This window comes from Astyanax mexicanus, chromosome 8 (assembly GCF_023375975.1).
Source record: "Astyanax mexicanus isolate ESR-SI-001 chromosome 8, AstMex3_surface, whole genome shotgun sequence".
NCBI classification, from domain to species: domain Eukaryota; kingdom Metazoa; phylum Chordata; class Actinopteri; order Characiformes; family Acestrorhamphidae; genus Astyanax; species Astyanax mexicanus.
The window spans coordinates 49,174,219-49,189,868 of record NC_064415.1 but is presented as its reverse complement, the minus strand read 5'-3'; the positions used below and the strand labels follow the sequence as shown (position 1 = coordinate 49,189,868).

General features: G+C 37.6%; 10 protein-coding genes across 25 annotated transcripts in view; 6 read left to right on the top strand and 4 right to left on the bottom strand.

Moving 5' to 3' along the window:
* The window catches only part of LOC111197445 (zinc finger protein 239-like), a 184,162-nt gene extending 169,687 nt beyond the window's left edge, over nt 1–14,475 (top strand). The window contains exon 2 of the mRNA XM_049482395.1: nt 12,686–14,475. Within this exon, the coding sequence (XP_049338352.1) occupies nt 12,777–13,886 (1,110 nt within the window). The 5' untranslated portion in view covers nt 12,686–12,776 and the 3' untranslated portion in view covers nt 13,887–14,475. The remainder of the gene's footprint in view (nt 1–12,685) is intronic.
* Nucleotides 1–15,650, top strand: part of LOC111194226 (zinc finger protein 239-like) — a 457,259-nt gene that overhangs the window by 846 nt on the left and 440,763 nt on the right. The gene's annotated exons all lie outside the window — the stretch shown is intronic.
* The window catches only part of LOC103021480 (zinc finger protein 585A), a 258,231-nt gene that overhangs the window by 18,247 nt on the left and 224,334 nt on the right, over nt 1–15,650 (top strand). The gene's annotated exons all lie outside the window — the stretch shown is intronic.
* Nucleotides 1–15,650, bottom strand: part of LOC103036135 (zinc finger protein 239) — a 245,471-nt gene that overhangs the window by 125,742 nt on the left and 104,079 nt on the right. The gene's annotated exons all lie outside the window — the stretch shown is intronic.
* The window catches only part of LOC107197278 (zinc finger protein 135), a 142,936-nt gene that overhangs the window by 51,577 nt on the left and 75,709 nt on the right, over nt 1–15,650 (bottom strand). The window lies entirely within an intron of this gene.
* The window catches only part of LOC111188212 (gastrula zinc finger protein XlCGF49.1), a 232,620-nt gene that overhangs the window by 160,145 nt on the left and 56,825 nt on the right, over nt 1–15,650 (bottom strand). The gene's annotated exons all lie outside the window — the stretch shown is intronic.
* LOC103022228 (zinc finger protein 501-like) overlaps nt 1–15,650 on the top strand; it is a 41,797-nt gene that overhangs the window by 638 nt on the left and 25,509 nt on the right. The gene's annotated exons all lie outside the window — the stretch shown is intronic.
* The window catches only part of LOC111190415 (zinc finger protein OZF-like), a 589,012-nt gene that overhangs the window by 571,207 nt on the left and 2,155 nt on the right, over nt 1–15,650 (top strand). The gene's annotated exons all lie outside the window — the stretch shown is intronic.
* Nucleotides 1–15,650, top strand: part of LOC103025045 (zinc finger protein 501) — a 266,885-nt gene that overhangs the window by 249,080 nt on the left and 2,155 nt on the right. The gene's annotated exons all lie outside the window — the stretch shown is intronic.
* On the bottom strand, nt 1,827–7,799 carry LOC125804031 (uncharacterized). The gene is made up of 4 exons (XM_049483137.1): nt 7,647–7,799; nt 7,287–7,560; nt 6,999–7,182; nt 1,827–1,968 (listed from the first exon to the last, which is right to left on the bottom strand). Exons 1-4 carry the CDS (start codon nt 7,740–7,742, stop codon nt 1,827–1,829), a joined length of 696 nt encoding a protein of 231 aa, XP_049339094.1. The 5' UTR covers nt 7,743–7,799.

Below are 15,650 nucleotides of genomic sequence, written 5' to 3'. Positions count from 1 at the left end.
TGAAGGGCGGAACCCCACTGTGATATAGTTATATTTCAACATCATTTAGACTCTGACCAATGAAGAAAACGGTGATTAATTTAGCACAGAAATACAGTTAGCATGGTCAGTTAGTCGCTAGCCATCTCTATTAACATCACCTAGCCTAGCTAGCATTGGACCGACAGCTGCATTCTGGTGTTTTAAAGGTATTTACTACAGACTGGAGTAAACTATAGTCATAATCCACATGTTCTATAAAATCACACTAAGCAGCACAAACACACCCATCTGTTGTTGATTAATGTGTGATTGATTAATGTGATTAATGTCGCTCAGAAATACAGTTAGCATCGCTAGTTAGCCATCTTCTTTCAAATCTGCAGTCTGTTAGCCTAGCTAGCATTAGGCCATCAGCTGCAATCCGGTGATGTGTGATGAAAGCACGCATGCGCGGAACAAATCGGGCAGGGGGTACAGATCAGGTAGCCACGGCTGTTACACCAGCCGTTGTGCGCATGCGTCAACAGTTTTCGGCTCTGTGAGGTCGCTGCTCAAGCTTAACTTCCGTTTTCTGAATTATAGATAGACTGATAGGTGTTTAAACTAAATATATTTCGAAAATCAAACAAAATAATCTATTAAAATGTATGTATGTGGTGTTTTTTTATTTACATATGCCAAGTCTGTAAACTACTTCACATTTTATTAACTTAATTACACCTTTAGCGATAAGATTAACATCTACATGCTCAAGTATCAATTTATAATGCTTACCATGAATTAATGAATGAATAATTTCATAAATAAATAGAGCCAGAACAAAATAATTCGCATAGGCTAACTAGCAGTTTATCTTTCTGTAATCTAGATAGACTGGGAGATATAAATAAGTAAAATACAAACATCAACTAGAAAATAATGTTCTTTGTTCTTGAGCAGTTGATATATAAACTGTGCATTTTATGCTTTGTCAAATTTAGTATTACAGGGTGTATGAGGCATTTAAAAATTTAATTTGTTTACCATTATAACAAACCTGTTTGGGTTATATCCATTATATGGGGTGGTGGTGTGGTCTTTGACCATTTGTAGTATTCCTCAAGCTAACAAAGAGTTTATTAATAAAAAACATTTATTTTTGCTTAAAATACACAGCAGAATGTTTAGAAATTGGAACCAAATACCATGTCTCTAAATGTGGTCCTGTATCAATATGCTACTAACCATTAAAAATAAGGTACAACACATTTATCAAAATACCAGTTTATTTTCTTCTCAGAGAAAGCATGAGAGCAAAAAGCAAAACAAAAGAAAAACATCCCTCTCAACACACAACCACCCAGCCACTCCCACCCCACCTCACCCCACTCCCACCCCACCTCACCCCACTCCCACCTCACCTCACCCCAACACACCCCACCCCACCTCAACACACCCCACCTCACCCCACTCCCACCCCACCTCACCCCAACACACCCAACCCCCCAACCCCCCCGACACAAACACCCACCACAACACAAAAACCCACCCTCCCCAACTCAAAGTACCCCGACACAAACACGCAACCACCCACCCCAACACACAAACCCACCCAGAAACACAGTATCAGGACATAGGAACTATGCAATGGAAGTTGCTTCAGACTAAAGGAAAGAAAAATGAGCTTATGTATTTAAATCATTCCCTCCCTGAAAACAAGAGGATCTTTACTATAATCCCACAAGGGGAAAGTCACCATAAAGGGGGGGTGGGGGATTTCATAGGCTGTCTTTGTGGGTTTCTAGCAGGTGCCCCATGTGTTCCTTAACACCTCTTCAGATATGTTTGCAGATGGACAGGGCCTTTTAAACTGCTCCTAACTCTGATTGAGAGTGCGAGTCCATGCTGTATCCTGCCTTGTGTCCAATGTTTGTAGGGACAGTGTCCTTCAGCCTGCCTTCTTTCTTCAGCTGGCGAAGTATGAGTCTGTCAAACTCATCCACTTCACTAGAATAATTAAAATGGTAGTCACAATAAATAAACATTCATACAGATATTTCAAACACAGGTAACTGTTTTTACCTTCTGCTGTAGTTAGGACCTGAAAGAAACAACTCTTCAGCCTCTTGTATAGTTATTCCCTGTAGTGTAGACATGGCTTGGGTGATGCACTAACAAAAGGGTTAAAAAAATTAAATATAAATTATAAAACTGCATTATAAAGATTCAGCACTGCAGTGCAGTGATTAGAAGTGATTAGCAATGGTGGTGGTGTATGAGGTGTTAGTGCATGTTGTGCTGGTACAGTGAGTGGATCAGATATAGCAGTGCTGCTGGAGTTTTTAAACACTGTGTCCATTTATTGTCTCTCATTCTATTAGACACTCCTACCTATCTGCACCACAGTGTATATGTAAAGTCAGATAGAAGCTCTGAGTCTGTTGCTGCACAGTTTGTGCTGTCAATACTCTAGTCCTTCATCAATGCTCACTGGATGTCCACCGCCGGTGGACTATTCAGGTCAAGCGAGTGAAACTGAGGTGTTTAAAAACTCCAGCATTAGCGTTAGTGTCACTGCTGAAAATGACCCAATAACTGTCTGAGAAAATGTATTGTGGTTATCATGGTCTCACAGTACTACTCTATTGGATTTTAAAAAAAGATACATTTGATTAATTTTTTTTTATGTAACTTAAGTCACAACAGGCTATTTAACATTGTTAATAGATATTTACTGCATACCTAGTAACCTTACCTCTTTGAACAAAACATCCAAAATGAACTGCACTTGATCCTCAATGTGGAATTCTACTGGTGCAGATTTCAGGACATCCTGAAGATAGAAAAATAGGGAGTCCTGTTCTTCCTCCGAGTCCAGGTACACTGGCACCCGTAGAGATGATCCCTTCTGGATTCTGCTGAGCCACTTCGAAGGCTCTTTTCCACAGAGTACACCCTTAGGTCAAAAGGCAAAGTGCCAAAAGCACTTCATCAAAACATGAGCAAACATTTAACATTTCTAGTTGAATGTCAAAAGTAGTTTATGTTAAAAGTTTTGGACTGTAAATCCACATTAAATAAAAAAAAAATAAAAAAAAGTCCCCCAACACATGGTGACAACAAGCATGAATTATAAGGCCTTTTGCTTATTTGCTTATAACACTGTAATGGTAAAACAATGTGCAAATTTTAAATAACAAACATTGTTAATGTGTGACAAACATACCAACAAATGTTGCCGGACTCCATGGTCTTGTACAGCAAAGTCTACCAGCTTCTTTTCTTGGGCTGTGCGGTTGACCATGGTTTGCACATGAGGTGGAATGTCTGAAGTGATTGACCTAGATACCCTAAAAAGTGGCTTAAGGGTCCCTTGCAATAGCCTGCTAGCCTCGTCAGTCCAGAAAGCAAACCTCTGGCCATGTCTGTTGAATCAAAAAACTTAATCAGCAGGTAATCAAATGAAATAAAATGCAGAAAAGGCATGAATACTTTAGCAGAGTGGCCTTACCCTTCAATCTGAAATCTTTCCATCAGTAGGATGCACCACCACTGGCGGATTAATGGCATATCATTCTAAAACATATATAACAATGATCAGACAATTGGGGTGGGGTTTTGAAATATTTTTTCTATATTAATAGTAGGGGTGTCACGATCTCGATATTTTATCGAAATCGAATCGAAATGAGGTCATGGTCTCGAGTATCGAAGTCAAAAAGAGGATCGACGATCCCTCCCGCGCGCGCTACGCAAATAGCGCAGCGCGCTACGCAAATGGCGCGGCACCAACACAGCGCATCCTATTCATTTAAATAGAGAGAGCCGCTGCATGAGCGCAGCCCCGCCCTCAGTTCTGCTGTGTGAGAGACAGCTGCCTTTCAACCACGGAGGAGAAACTGAAAACGGATTTATAGAAATATAGACAGGGCTCTCAAGTTTTGAGTGTCGGCGGGAGTGTGATCACTGTTTTTTATCTGTCCAACGGGGGAGGGGGGGCGGGGGTTGGGCGCGCAGGTTTTGTATCTGTATCTAACGGAGGGGTGGGTGCGCGCAGGTGAGAGCGTGTGAACTCGCTGAAATGCGTGTGTCAGTGTGACTTGAGAACACTGACTATAGATCACAGTGAGGTGGATTAAAAATCTTAAACTTATAATTGACTACACCTGTTGCTTTCCATTGAATTAAAAAAACATCTTTCTCTCAGATAAAGTAAACACAAGCGTGTTTCTGACTAAAATAAAAGCTTTTCAGGAGAGATATAAGTTATGTGTAAATATTTATAAGACAATACCTGACAAAATCTGTTTTAATGACGTTAATAAACATCACTGTGACCGCGCTAGTCACAGTTTCACCACATCACTTATCTAACCAGCCTGTACTGATTTCTGCCCCCCAATAATGCTTTCAATAACTTCTAATAGCCTTTAATAGTCTTCAGTAGCCTTTAAAAGACTTACCTGGCGGCCGTGGTGTGTCCACTAAACTCCGTAGTTATAAACATCCTGAGGTTAGCAGCGCGCTAACTGACCTGTTTATAATGTAATCCGAGCAGTGACTCTGTGTTGGCTGTTCTAACCTGCTGCTGTTAGCTGCTTGGGCTGAAAGATGAACTGTAGTGAGCTGTATTATCCGGTTAGTGGGGTTAAAACCTTTATTTGTTTACAGAAACAGTAAAAACGGACTGGCTGAGCCCTGTAGCCCATGGCTGGGCTGTACTGAAGTAGTGACTGAGTGAAGAGAGCGGGGCTTGTGCTGCTGCTGCAGCTCCGACTAGTGGTTGGATGAAGAACTGCAGCTTCATGTAAGTGAGCAGTTTCACCAGCCATCCACACACAGCTCTGATAAACTGCTTGTTTTAATAGTGCACACTGTTGCTACCAAAAAAAGTCACTAGATGGCATTACCATATATATCTTAATAAATAATAATAATAATATTTATAATATTTATAATAATAATAATAATAAATATATTATTTAAATTTTATGAGGCATAAAATAATAACAAGAAAAAAAAACAAGAAAATCTCGAATCGAATCGTGACCCTCAAATCGAAAATGAAATCGAGGATTTAGAGAATCGTGACACCCCTAATTAATAGATGCAACTGACCTCTGTGAAGATGAATGGGGTATTGGTGCAGATACAGAGGGCATACTGTAAAAAAAAAATCTCTCTATTATACCCAATAACTCAAAATGCTGCTTATCACAACTTAAAAGGATGCTTACCATGAGTATAAGGATGCCACAGTAGTTCCCAGAAGTTTGTTGAGGGAAGTGCTGGAAACAAAATATTAAATATTACTGTTAAGTAAAGGTGTTGAACCAATAGAAACAGATGTAGACAAGTGCTTCACTAAAGTAAGCTTAGGTTCCCCCTTACTGAGTTACTGCCAAAAGCCATTAATACATTAAGTAGATGTGCTGAAGATAGAGATAGTTTCAAATTGTGTAAAATAGACAGAAAGTCCCTAGGTCTGGACAAGAAAGAATGTATGGTGGAAAGAAGACGAATGAATATAGCAAAAAGTATCAACTGGTGGGCTAGTCATGGCTCAGTTTCCCAAAATCACAGTAGAAAATTCTCTTCAAAAGAAAATATCTATAGTCTTACATTACATTTAAGCCAACTGATGTCCAGAGTTTTATATAACCCAGTAAGAAAATAAAGAAAAGGCTTTACATCAAAACTTCTGCCGGTCTTCTCTGTCCAGGGTCTTGGGTCAATCTGGCCTGCAATATGTCTGCACATAAAATGGGAAAAAAAATTAATTATGGACACACACTTACTGAAACCTATAGTCATACAATTGTTCTCCATGGTCTAGTTTCATAAAATGATACCTAATCCTACAGCCATCGAACAAGGCTTCTGCGTAAACATAAAACAAAAGAACAAAGCTATAAATAAGCAGCCATAGAACAAGGCTTTTTGTAAATCATCAGCCATAGAACAAGGCTTTTTGTTAATTATCAGCCATAGAACAAGGCTTTTTGTAAATCATCAGCCATAGAACAAGGCTTTTGTGTAAATCAGCAGCCACAGAACATGGCTCTTGCGTAAAATATTATATAAAAATATTATTGGTAAAAGCCACTGAACAAGGGCAACTTTTTCCTCTCTCTTAACCTAAATATCGTTTTGTACGAGTCATCTCCAAAACCACCAGGGAGTACAGAATCTAGAAAAATGATCTCTCTCTCCACAACCAGTAAAACCTGCAATGGACATATTTCAAAATGATAAGCTAATCAACAAACTTCATTCTAAAAATCTGAATATCTATTTTTTGAAACTGTAACTCAACACATAGCAAATAGTGATCCAGTTGATTCTGTTGCATACTCCATGCAGGGAACAAAATCGCATCCTTGGAACACAGATTGTTCTGGTGTAGAGAAATAAAATGCAACCATTCAACTACTGTGCATTGTACAGAAATCATTGCATTAATGTGCAACTGTCTGTCTGTGTGTGTGTTTAACTTCACTTTACCGGTAAACTTGAGAGTGGGTCCACATTCATCGTTTTCCATGTGGGAACCACATACATGTCAGCAATGTAAACATCTTTCCCCTATTTACAACACAACAAGATTAGCAAATGTATACAAGTACCCATGAAGAAGTATACAAAATAACAATGTTTGAGCTTCTGTAATTAATTACATGTTTTTGAGCAGCTTCTCTGATGATCTTAAAACATGCATTCCCAATCTAGACGTAATAAAACAAAATAAAGGCATAAATTACACAAAAAAAAAAACTATTTCTGTGCCTTTGAGCAAGCATGCTGCAACATGAATATACTTACAGTAGACTCCATGCACTGATTTAACCCAAGACTCCAGAAGTCCTCACGTGTAAGACAGATATTGTCATCTTTAACAATCAATTCTGCTGCTGGACATATTTCAACTGCAATTAAAAGAGTTAGCAAGGGAGGGGGGGTGAGAATGGTGTGAGAGTGTAAGTATGTGAGAGATGGTCTGAATATACGATTGCAAAAAATTATTGGTAGTGTCTAACAGTGTGTGAAGGAGAGTGAAATTTGGAATGGGCAAGGTGGAATCATCCCCTACCAGTTTTTCCTGGAGAGGACCCAAGTCTTTTTCCCATTTCTCTCCAGAAAAAGGATAAGGATGGTCTGTTGCTTCATCAGGTGTACCATACTCATGGTCCTGAAGTGACACACATGGAACTGCTCCATGATCTGAAGAGACAATAAAAAAATTAAGTCTAATATTAATAAAATAAACTTTACAATATACACCTTACATGTCAACCATTACAAAAAAAACACTACTTAGCTCTTACTTTCCAACCTGTAGAAAGGCCTTAGCCGTGAGACATTGATGCAACATCGAGTCCCATTATCTTTCACCACTGATGCCACACCCTTTTTAGAGATACTATCCACAGTGAAAGGACCTTTGTGGCGGTCAGCAAGGGTGTCTTTTCTCTGTTTTATATTGAAATCTTGAGAAATCAAGACCTCATCGCCAGGACTGATTGTGCTCATTAGCTTTCTCTTACGGTTCCTGTAAGACTTTTGTTGTCTTTTCTGCGCATTTTCAATGTTGCTAAGCACCTGAAGAAAAAAAAAATTACACTTTACTACATGCCATTGAATTAAAAAAAACTTCTGTGGTCAGACTACATGAATTTGGACCTAACCTTCTCATTTAAAATTTTCATTTCATTTACTCGGGTGTCAAGATCATCTTCTGGGTCAGCAATTTTAAAGTCTTCTCCCATGGGACAGGCGTTCATAACCTCTGGCAAATGAGGGTGCCGATGGAAGAATAAGAAATACGGGGTGTGCCTGGTTGAAGACTGGATAAAAACAAATTAAGTTATCAGAAATAAAACATTATATATCGATTACATTATATATCGACCATAATGAATGTATAATGAATACCCACTTGCTTAGCAGTGTTAATACCATACACAACTGCAGGTAAATGGATGTCCCAATCATTATGGCTTTCATTTACATACTTCCGCAATGCACGTTTGACATTTTGATTTGTTCGCTCATCCTATATATATATATATAAAAAACAACAACAATTAAAACATTTCCTATTTTTTTTAACATTACAGGAAAATGTCAAATAAAATTATGTTGAAAATTACCTGCCCATTTGTCTGAGGGTGGTAGGCACTGATTTTCAGAGTTGCAAAGATGTTTTCATTCAGCTGTGTGCAAATCATCAAAAAGGAAATACAGTGTGCATAGCAGAATGTCAGAAAAACATGTGTGCTAATTAAGATAAATATCAATGTTAAGAATTCACATTATACTAGACTTTTACCTCATTAACGAACTCTCTCCCTTGGTCAGTAATAATTTTCTTGACCATGCCGAACAAGTAGAGTGTCTTTATGATGGCTGCTGACACTTCAGTTGCAGTCTTATTTTGCAGTGGCTCAGCAACAACCCACTTTGTATATAAATCAGTCATGGTCAACACATACTTGTTTTTTTGACCAGTTTCTCGCAGTGGGCCAATTAAATCCAGGCCAATCACCTCCCATGCAGCCTTCACCTAAACACATATTTTCCATTACCTTTCAAAACATTTATTTTCTCTATTAAACAAAACAGAATTTGGAATACCTTAATAGAATGTAACACTGGTGTCCCCGTCTTCATGGGGTCATTTAGTTGGCAGCGGCGACAACACTTCACCTAAAAAAAAACAAAAAAAGAAGAATTAAGTTGGGACAGTGTCTAAACATGTACAAAAAGTAAAATAAAATGCATATCATAAATACATATTAGAACAAGGGGTGTGCTATATAATTTCGTGCACAATAATATTTGTCGTTACATTACTTTGTTTTTGTTACACTATTATTTTTATACAAAATCAGAATCTTGGTAACTATCTATGAAAGATTTCTTTTGTTTCTACTGAATAAATAATATGAGGCTGAAGTTGGTTTGATATTCGCAGCTCCAGATTCGTTTGGCTCGATATTCGCAGCCTCGTATTCCCCGGCTGAAGTTGGTTTGATATTCGCAGCTGCCGCTTCACTGAACCACCGTGAACTAAAGGGAGCGTTCACAGACTGTTCCGCATATTATATTTAACACCTCTCATATCAACACTGAAGGAGCTATAATGAAGAAAAGCAGTACAGCTGTTTATTAACTATGTAAATATACATTATGATATAAAATGCAATTTTATATACACGACCTTCCACTTATTTTCTGTTCTAGTGTAATTCATTCATTTCCTAAGTAGAAAACATCTTAAATAGAGAATTAGCCTCCTACCTTAAGGGAAAACCTGGCATTAGCCTGGCCAGAGCTAACTGTTAACTGTAAAATATTTTAATTACTGAATATTAAATTAATAAATTTTATATATAATTTAAAAAATACAATAATATTTTAAAAACCGTTGCGCTCAAAAAAAAATCCAGTGTGATTTTAAGAATTTTTTCATCTTGGGCCAGACCAAATACTGATACTGATAAATGATATGAAACTCTAGTCTCCTATTTTAAGGAAAACCTAGAATTAGCCTGGCCCGAGCTGATTTTATACTGTAAAATGAATTAGCAACATAGCATACACAGCCATAATGCAGCAAAAATTTAATATAAGCTGATGGTCCAGTACGATTTTGAAGGATATTTAATCTTGGGCCATGCCAAATACACATGATATAATGAGTTTTAGTCTTCTACTTTAAGAAGAATCTGAAATACTTTATACTTTAAAACGAACTGGCAACATGGCATACAAGCTATAATGCACAAAAAATAATGAATATAAAGCCAGTGATTCCAGTGCGATTTTGTGAATACTAGAACTCTTCATCTCATGTTTATTTGTTCTGGTCCAAAATGAAAAAGTCCTTCAAAATCATACTGGAACGTCAGCTTAATATTCAATTTTTGGTGCATTATGGCTCGTATGTCATGTTGCTAATTCATTTTACAGTATAAAATCAGCTCGGGCCAGGCTAATTCTAGGTTTTCCTTAACATAGGAGACTTCAATTTCATATCATGTGTATTTGGTCAGGCCCAAGATGAAAAAATTATTTTTTCACAAAGGTTTTTAAAATATAATTTTATTAAATATTTTTTTCATTATATATTAAATTGTTAATTATATATTCAATAATTAAAATAAATATTATACAGTATACAATTAGCTCTGGCCAGGCTAATGCCAGGTTTTCTCTTAAAGTATGAGGCTAATTCTCTATTTAAGATATTTTCTACTTAGTAAATGAATGAATTACACTAGAACAGCACGTTAAAGTAAAACTGGAGAAAGTAAGTGATGGAAGGTAGTGTACATACAACCAAACGAATCAGGAGCTGCGAATATCAAACCAACTTCAGCCTTGTATGAATAATACTGTAATATTTATACTAAATAAAACATTTATATGTACTGTGTTGCAGTTTTATGCTCTGGAAATAAATAAGAAATTGTGTTATAACTTCACAACATACCCACTCAGTTACATCTTTCATTAGGGTAGGCCAGAAGTATCCAGCAATCACCCTGTCTCTCGTGCCTCGTACACCGTTGTGGTTGCCGGTGCCGGAGTTGTTATGGCACTCCATCAAAACAGACCTTTTTTCCTCCTCAGTACAAACAACTAGTCTCATATACGTTTTATTTGGTCCAGTGTAAAACAATCGGTTGTCTGCCGAAAAAAAAACACATTTCATATTTAATTACTTATTGATATAATAAAATACTCCGAGCTAAATTAGCTAGCATAGTTAACCTAGCTATACTAACTAGTTCACATAACGTGACACTTCGCTTCCTCAGCTAATGCAAACCTTTCTAAAATATATGATTTTAACTTACCTTTTGCTATGAAGTTTTCAGACACACGCCGCATTTCCTTGCGCATTTTTTTGTTGCATGGTGGAGTAAATGTTCCACTTAAAATGTACTCTTTCAGAGCTCTGTAAAAACGTAAGTCCTTCATTTTGAAACCGCGTTTTACAAGCTGTTTGCGACAGTGTGAGCGGAACCACAACTTGGCATTGCCTACCTGATCTGTGCCCCTGCTCAGTTTGCAGTGCGCATGCGTGTGCATGCGCGGAACAAATCGGGCAGGGGGTACAGATCGGGTAGTGACAACGCCTATATATACATACAGGATATAGCACTGAATCATAACACAAGTTAACATTGGCGAAGGTCCGGACCTTGGACTGATTACATTTTATTCAACTGGACCATACTGAATTATAATGAAATACCCCTGGTTTAGAATGTCACTTTTATCACGTCATAATTCATTTGCAGAGAGTTAAGAAAACCTCAACTGCGTTGTTCAGTGCGCTGTAGCATTAGCTAAAAGCAAGTGTTATTCTAATTATGACTTTCATTCAGAGGATCCAGTGATCAAGAGTAAAATGTACCTACAAATAAAATGTACAGTGTTCTGAACATATTTATTTACCACAGAATGTGATGAAGATGAATTTTTGAAAACCCCATTTGTTCCAGCAACAGAGAAAGTTAGCTTAGACACAGAACACCAGATATGGGCATTAACAACATGGCGCCATCTACAAAAGAACCAGAGGACTCCAGTGGTCTATAGTTAGGCAAGCTTCAGCCACAGTATTAAAACCAGGTACAAGGAAAGCAAAAACAAGAAAGTGATTATAATGTTACCAGTGTAATATATATACTTAGCTGGTTTTAATATTGTGGCTGACTATGCAAAGTATATAATAGAAATTTTTATAGAAGTTTTAATAGGCTTCATAATGCTTTATATACACACAGGAATGGGTTCTCAGAGTGGCTTACCCTGATATTTGAATGCAAGTAAATTTGAAAAATTTCCCTTAAAAAAAAAAATAAACAGGACCAGTACAGACCGTTTGCACAGACCCAGGCAGCAGTTAGTTTTAACCGGTAGGTCTGTGTTTGAGCCAGTATCTTGTGTTATGTGTCTGGAGCGCTACACTTCTGCTCTTCTGAGTTCCACGTTTTGTCTCCCGTCATCATTGCCTTTCAGTTGTAGCTAATGGCTAGAAATAAGGTAACTCTTAACTAGTGCTGTGCGATATGACTATAAATATTGTGGGAACGATAGAAAAGTGTCTATCGTGCTACTTACCTTCTATCGTCTTATCATAATGTTTCTACAGTAATTTCATTAATTAATATATAATGTAGGCTTCGATGAAATGTATTGGCGTGGTCATTTTGCATAAATTCGGTTTATATAAGTGATAATAAAGTAATCTTCGCGAAAAAAGCTTCATAATATAGTTTTGCGACATGAAATGGAGACGCATTGTTCTTTAAAAAAAATAGCTTCTGGATCTACATTATCTTTTTTTCTGTCGATACATATATATTGCTGCACTAAAAGGTAGTAATTCTCATTTGTGGAAGTTGGGTTTAATGTCATCTTTGAAATAAAGTTGGAAAAGAGTAAGCACTGATATTATTTTGTCATATTTTTTGAAGAATAACTGAAAACATACTTAAATCTGGTATATCATGATATAAATCGTTATGGTGATATAAGAAATTCTATATCGTGATATAAGATTTTTCCCATATCGCCCAGCACTACTCCTAACCCCAATATTTGTTAAGGATTGTTAATATTTGCAAATGTTGACTGTTGACTTTACATATTCCACCTGAACTAAGCTGTTTTATATTGATATTAGGTTTTTCTTCTGTATTTCTTCCAGAAATTAATGCTGTGCTGTTCCAGGTCTTCTCCTGATCCCAGTGTCTGTGTTCCTAACTGGAATTTTCAGTAGATTTTCCAAAGATATTAAGATGCTGAACAAAAGGGAGAACATGGCATCCACAGAAATCTCCAATATTCAGCAAACATCCTCTCCATCACCCAAGAGGCAAATGAAGAAATGTACAGGGAAGAAGAAAACTCATCAGTGCTCAGACTGTGGGAAGAGTTTTAGTCAACTTAGTAATCTACAGCAACACCAGCGCATTCACACTGGAGAGAAACCATTTCACTGCTCAGACTGTGGGATGAAGTTTAATCATCAGTATAATCTCCAGCGACACAAACGTATTCACACTAGAGAGAAACAGTTGCACTGCTCAGACAGTGGGATGAATTTTAATAATCCGATTAGTCTTCAAACACACAGACATATTCACTCTGTAAATAAACCGTTTCACTGCGCAATGTGTGGGAAGACTTTTTATCAAAAGACTCATCTTAAACAACACCAGCACGTTCACACTGGAGAGAAACCATATCACTGCTCAGAGTGTGGAAAGACTTTTTATCAAAAGAGTCATCTTAAACAACACCAGCGCATTCATACTGGAGAGAAACCTTATCACTGCACAGTGTGTGGAAAGAAATTTTATCAAATGAGTCATCTCAAAAAACACCAGTTCATTCACACTGGGGAAAAACCCTATCACTGCTCAGAATGTGGGTTGAATTTTTATCAACAGAGTTGTCTCAAAAGACACCAACGCATTCACACTGGAGAGAAACCGTATTACTGTTCAGAATGTGGCATGAATTTTTATCAACTGAGTCATCTCCAGCGACACCAGCACATTCACACTGGAGAGAAACCGTTTTACTGTTCAGAATGTGGAATGAATTTTTGTCATCAGAATGGTCTCCAAGAACACCAGCGCATTCACACTGGAGAAAAAAAGCATCACTGCTCAGACTGTGGAAAGAGTTTTTATCGCCAGTATAATCTCCGGCGACACCAACGTATTCACACTGGAGAGAAACCGTATGACTGCTCAGACTGTGGAATGAGTTTTGTTAATGAGAGCAAATTGAAAAGACACCAGGTCATTCACACTGGAGAAAAAACATATCAATGCCCAGACTGTGGGAAGAGTTTTAATCGGCAGTTTAATTTCCAGCGACACAAACGCACTCACACATGAGAAACACTGCTCAGACTGTGGGATGAATTTTGATTATCAAACTTGATTATTAGTCTCCATTGACTGGAGAAAACACAGCCTCAGAGTTTAGACCACATGTGTCAAACACAAGGCCCGCGGGCCAAATGTGGCCCGCCACGTCTTTTTATGTGGCCCGCGAGAGCTTGTAAGATCTTAGTGTCTATAATAAATAAGTCAGAAGCGTTCTTTGACCAAAAAATACATTTCCCACAATGCTTGTCGATTGTATTACCCGCAAAGTTACGGCTTACTGCCACTACACGGCAGTGTAGTCATTGATGTGGAAACCCTGCCGGAGGGAAGGTGTAACTTCGCGGGTGGAATTGAGACATATAAATGTTTATCCCATAATGTCCAGAAAAAGAGAAGTTGATGCAGACGGACGGCTGTGCTTCAAGGCGAAAGACCGGTATGCCTTTTGTGTTACGAAGAGTGTTACTGACCAAAATAAACGCTTTTTAGGAGAGATATAAGTTCTGTGTAAATATTTATAAGACAATAGCTGACAAAATCTGTTTTAATGACGTTAATAAACATCACTGTGACAGCGCTAGTCGCAGTTTCACCGCAGCAAAGTACGAGGACGTGAATCACTTATCTAACCAGCCTTTACTGATTTCTGCCCTCAATAACCCTTTCAATAACCTCCAATAGCCTTTAATAGTCTTCAGTAGCCTTCAACAGTCTAACCTTGCAGCCGTGGTGTGTCCACTAAACTCCTGAGGTTAGCAGCGCGATTAATGACCTGTTTATAATGTAATCCCAGCAGTGACTCATGCTCTAAACGGCTGCTGTTAGCTGATTGGGCTGAAAGATGAACTGTAGAGAGCTGTATTATTCGGTTACAAAAATCTTTATTTCATACACAGAAGAACTTAAAAATTGTAAAAACGCTCCAGACTGGCTGAGCTGAGCCCTGTAGCCCGTGGCTGGGCTGTAGCTCTGACTCAGTAAAGACTGCGGACTTGTGGTGCTGCTGCTGCAGCTCCCACTAGTGGTTGGATGAGGAACTGCTAAATCTGAGGAAATGCTATGTTCTTAACAGCTCACAATTTTTGATTTTATATTTATTAAGCCTTATTTCAGTTAATAATTTCAAAGTTAATATAACTTGATGTCATTTCTATTCACTTGAATAGTTTGGTTCTTGATTGATGGAGTTTTTGGATTTCATGACATGACAAATTAAAAGGATTTATGTTAATAGAGCAACAAGCAAACATTTTTTCCATGCAACTGTAATATTTGATTGAATAAATAATATATTGAGAGTTATTTAACATTAAGGAGTAATTACATTCATTTACATATATTACATTTGGTTACATTTTATTACATTTATAAGTTACATCTGGCCCTCGGAGGACAGCCAATATGCCAATGTGGCCCTCGGCCAAAATGAGTTTGACACCCCTGGTTTAGACTCTGGGAAGGATTTTACACACCTAAAACTATTCCAGATAGTGTGTATAGAGGAAAAAACTGTTGCATATTCCTAACAAAATACAGTTATGTACTAAATGATGAGTCCAGCTTTCCGCTCATGCACTGAATATATCTTTACAAGCCAGAGATCCTAAAGTAAATGAGCTGCAGTCTGTCTGTAAAGCATAATTCTTAAGAGATAAGGTAATTGCAATCAGGAAATCAATATCAAGTTTGTTTACATTATATTGTATGGAAATCATTACAAAGTTATTGTAATATGTCATTTATCTGTGTTAAATCCATCTTTAATTTACT

Excerpts from the sequence above, each read along its gene's own strand:
- LOC125804031 (XM_049483137.1), bottom strand. The coding sequence starts at position 7,742 with ATGAACGCCTGTCCCATGGGAGAAGACTTTAAAATTGCTGACCCAGAA. Across the intron at positions 7,561-7,646 it reads TGAAAATTTTAAATGAGAAG|GTGCTTAGCAACATTGAAAA; the intron begins GTTAGGTCCAAA and ends TTTTTTCTTCAG. Across the intron at positions 1,969-6,998 it reads TTCACTCTCCTTCACACACT|TGAAGTGGATGAGTTTGACA; the intron begins GTTAGACACTAC and ends TAATTATTCTAG.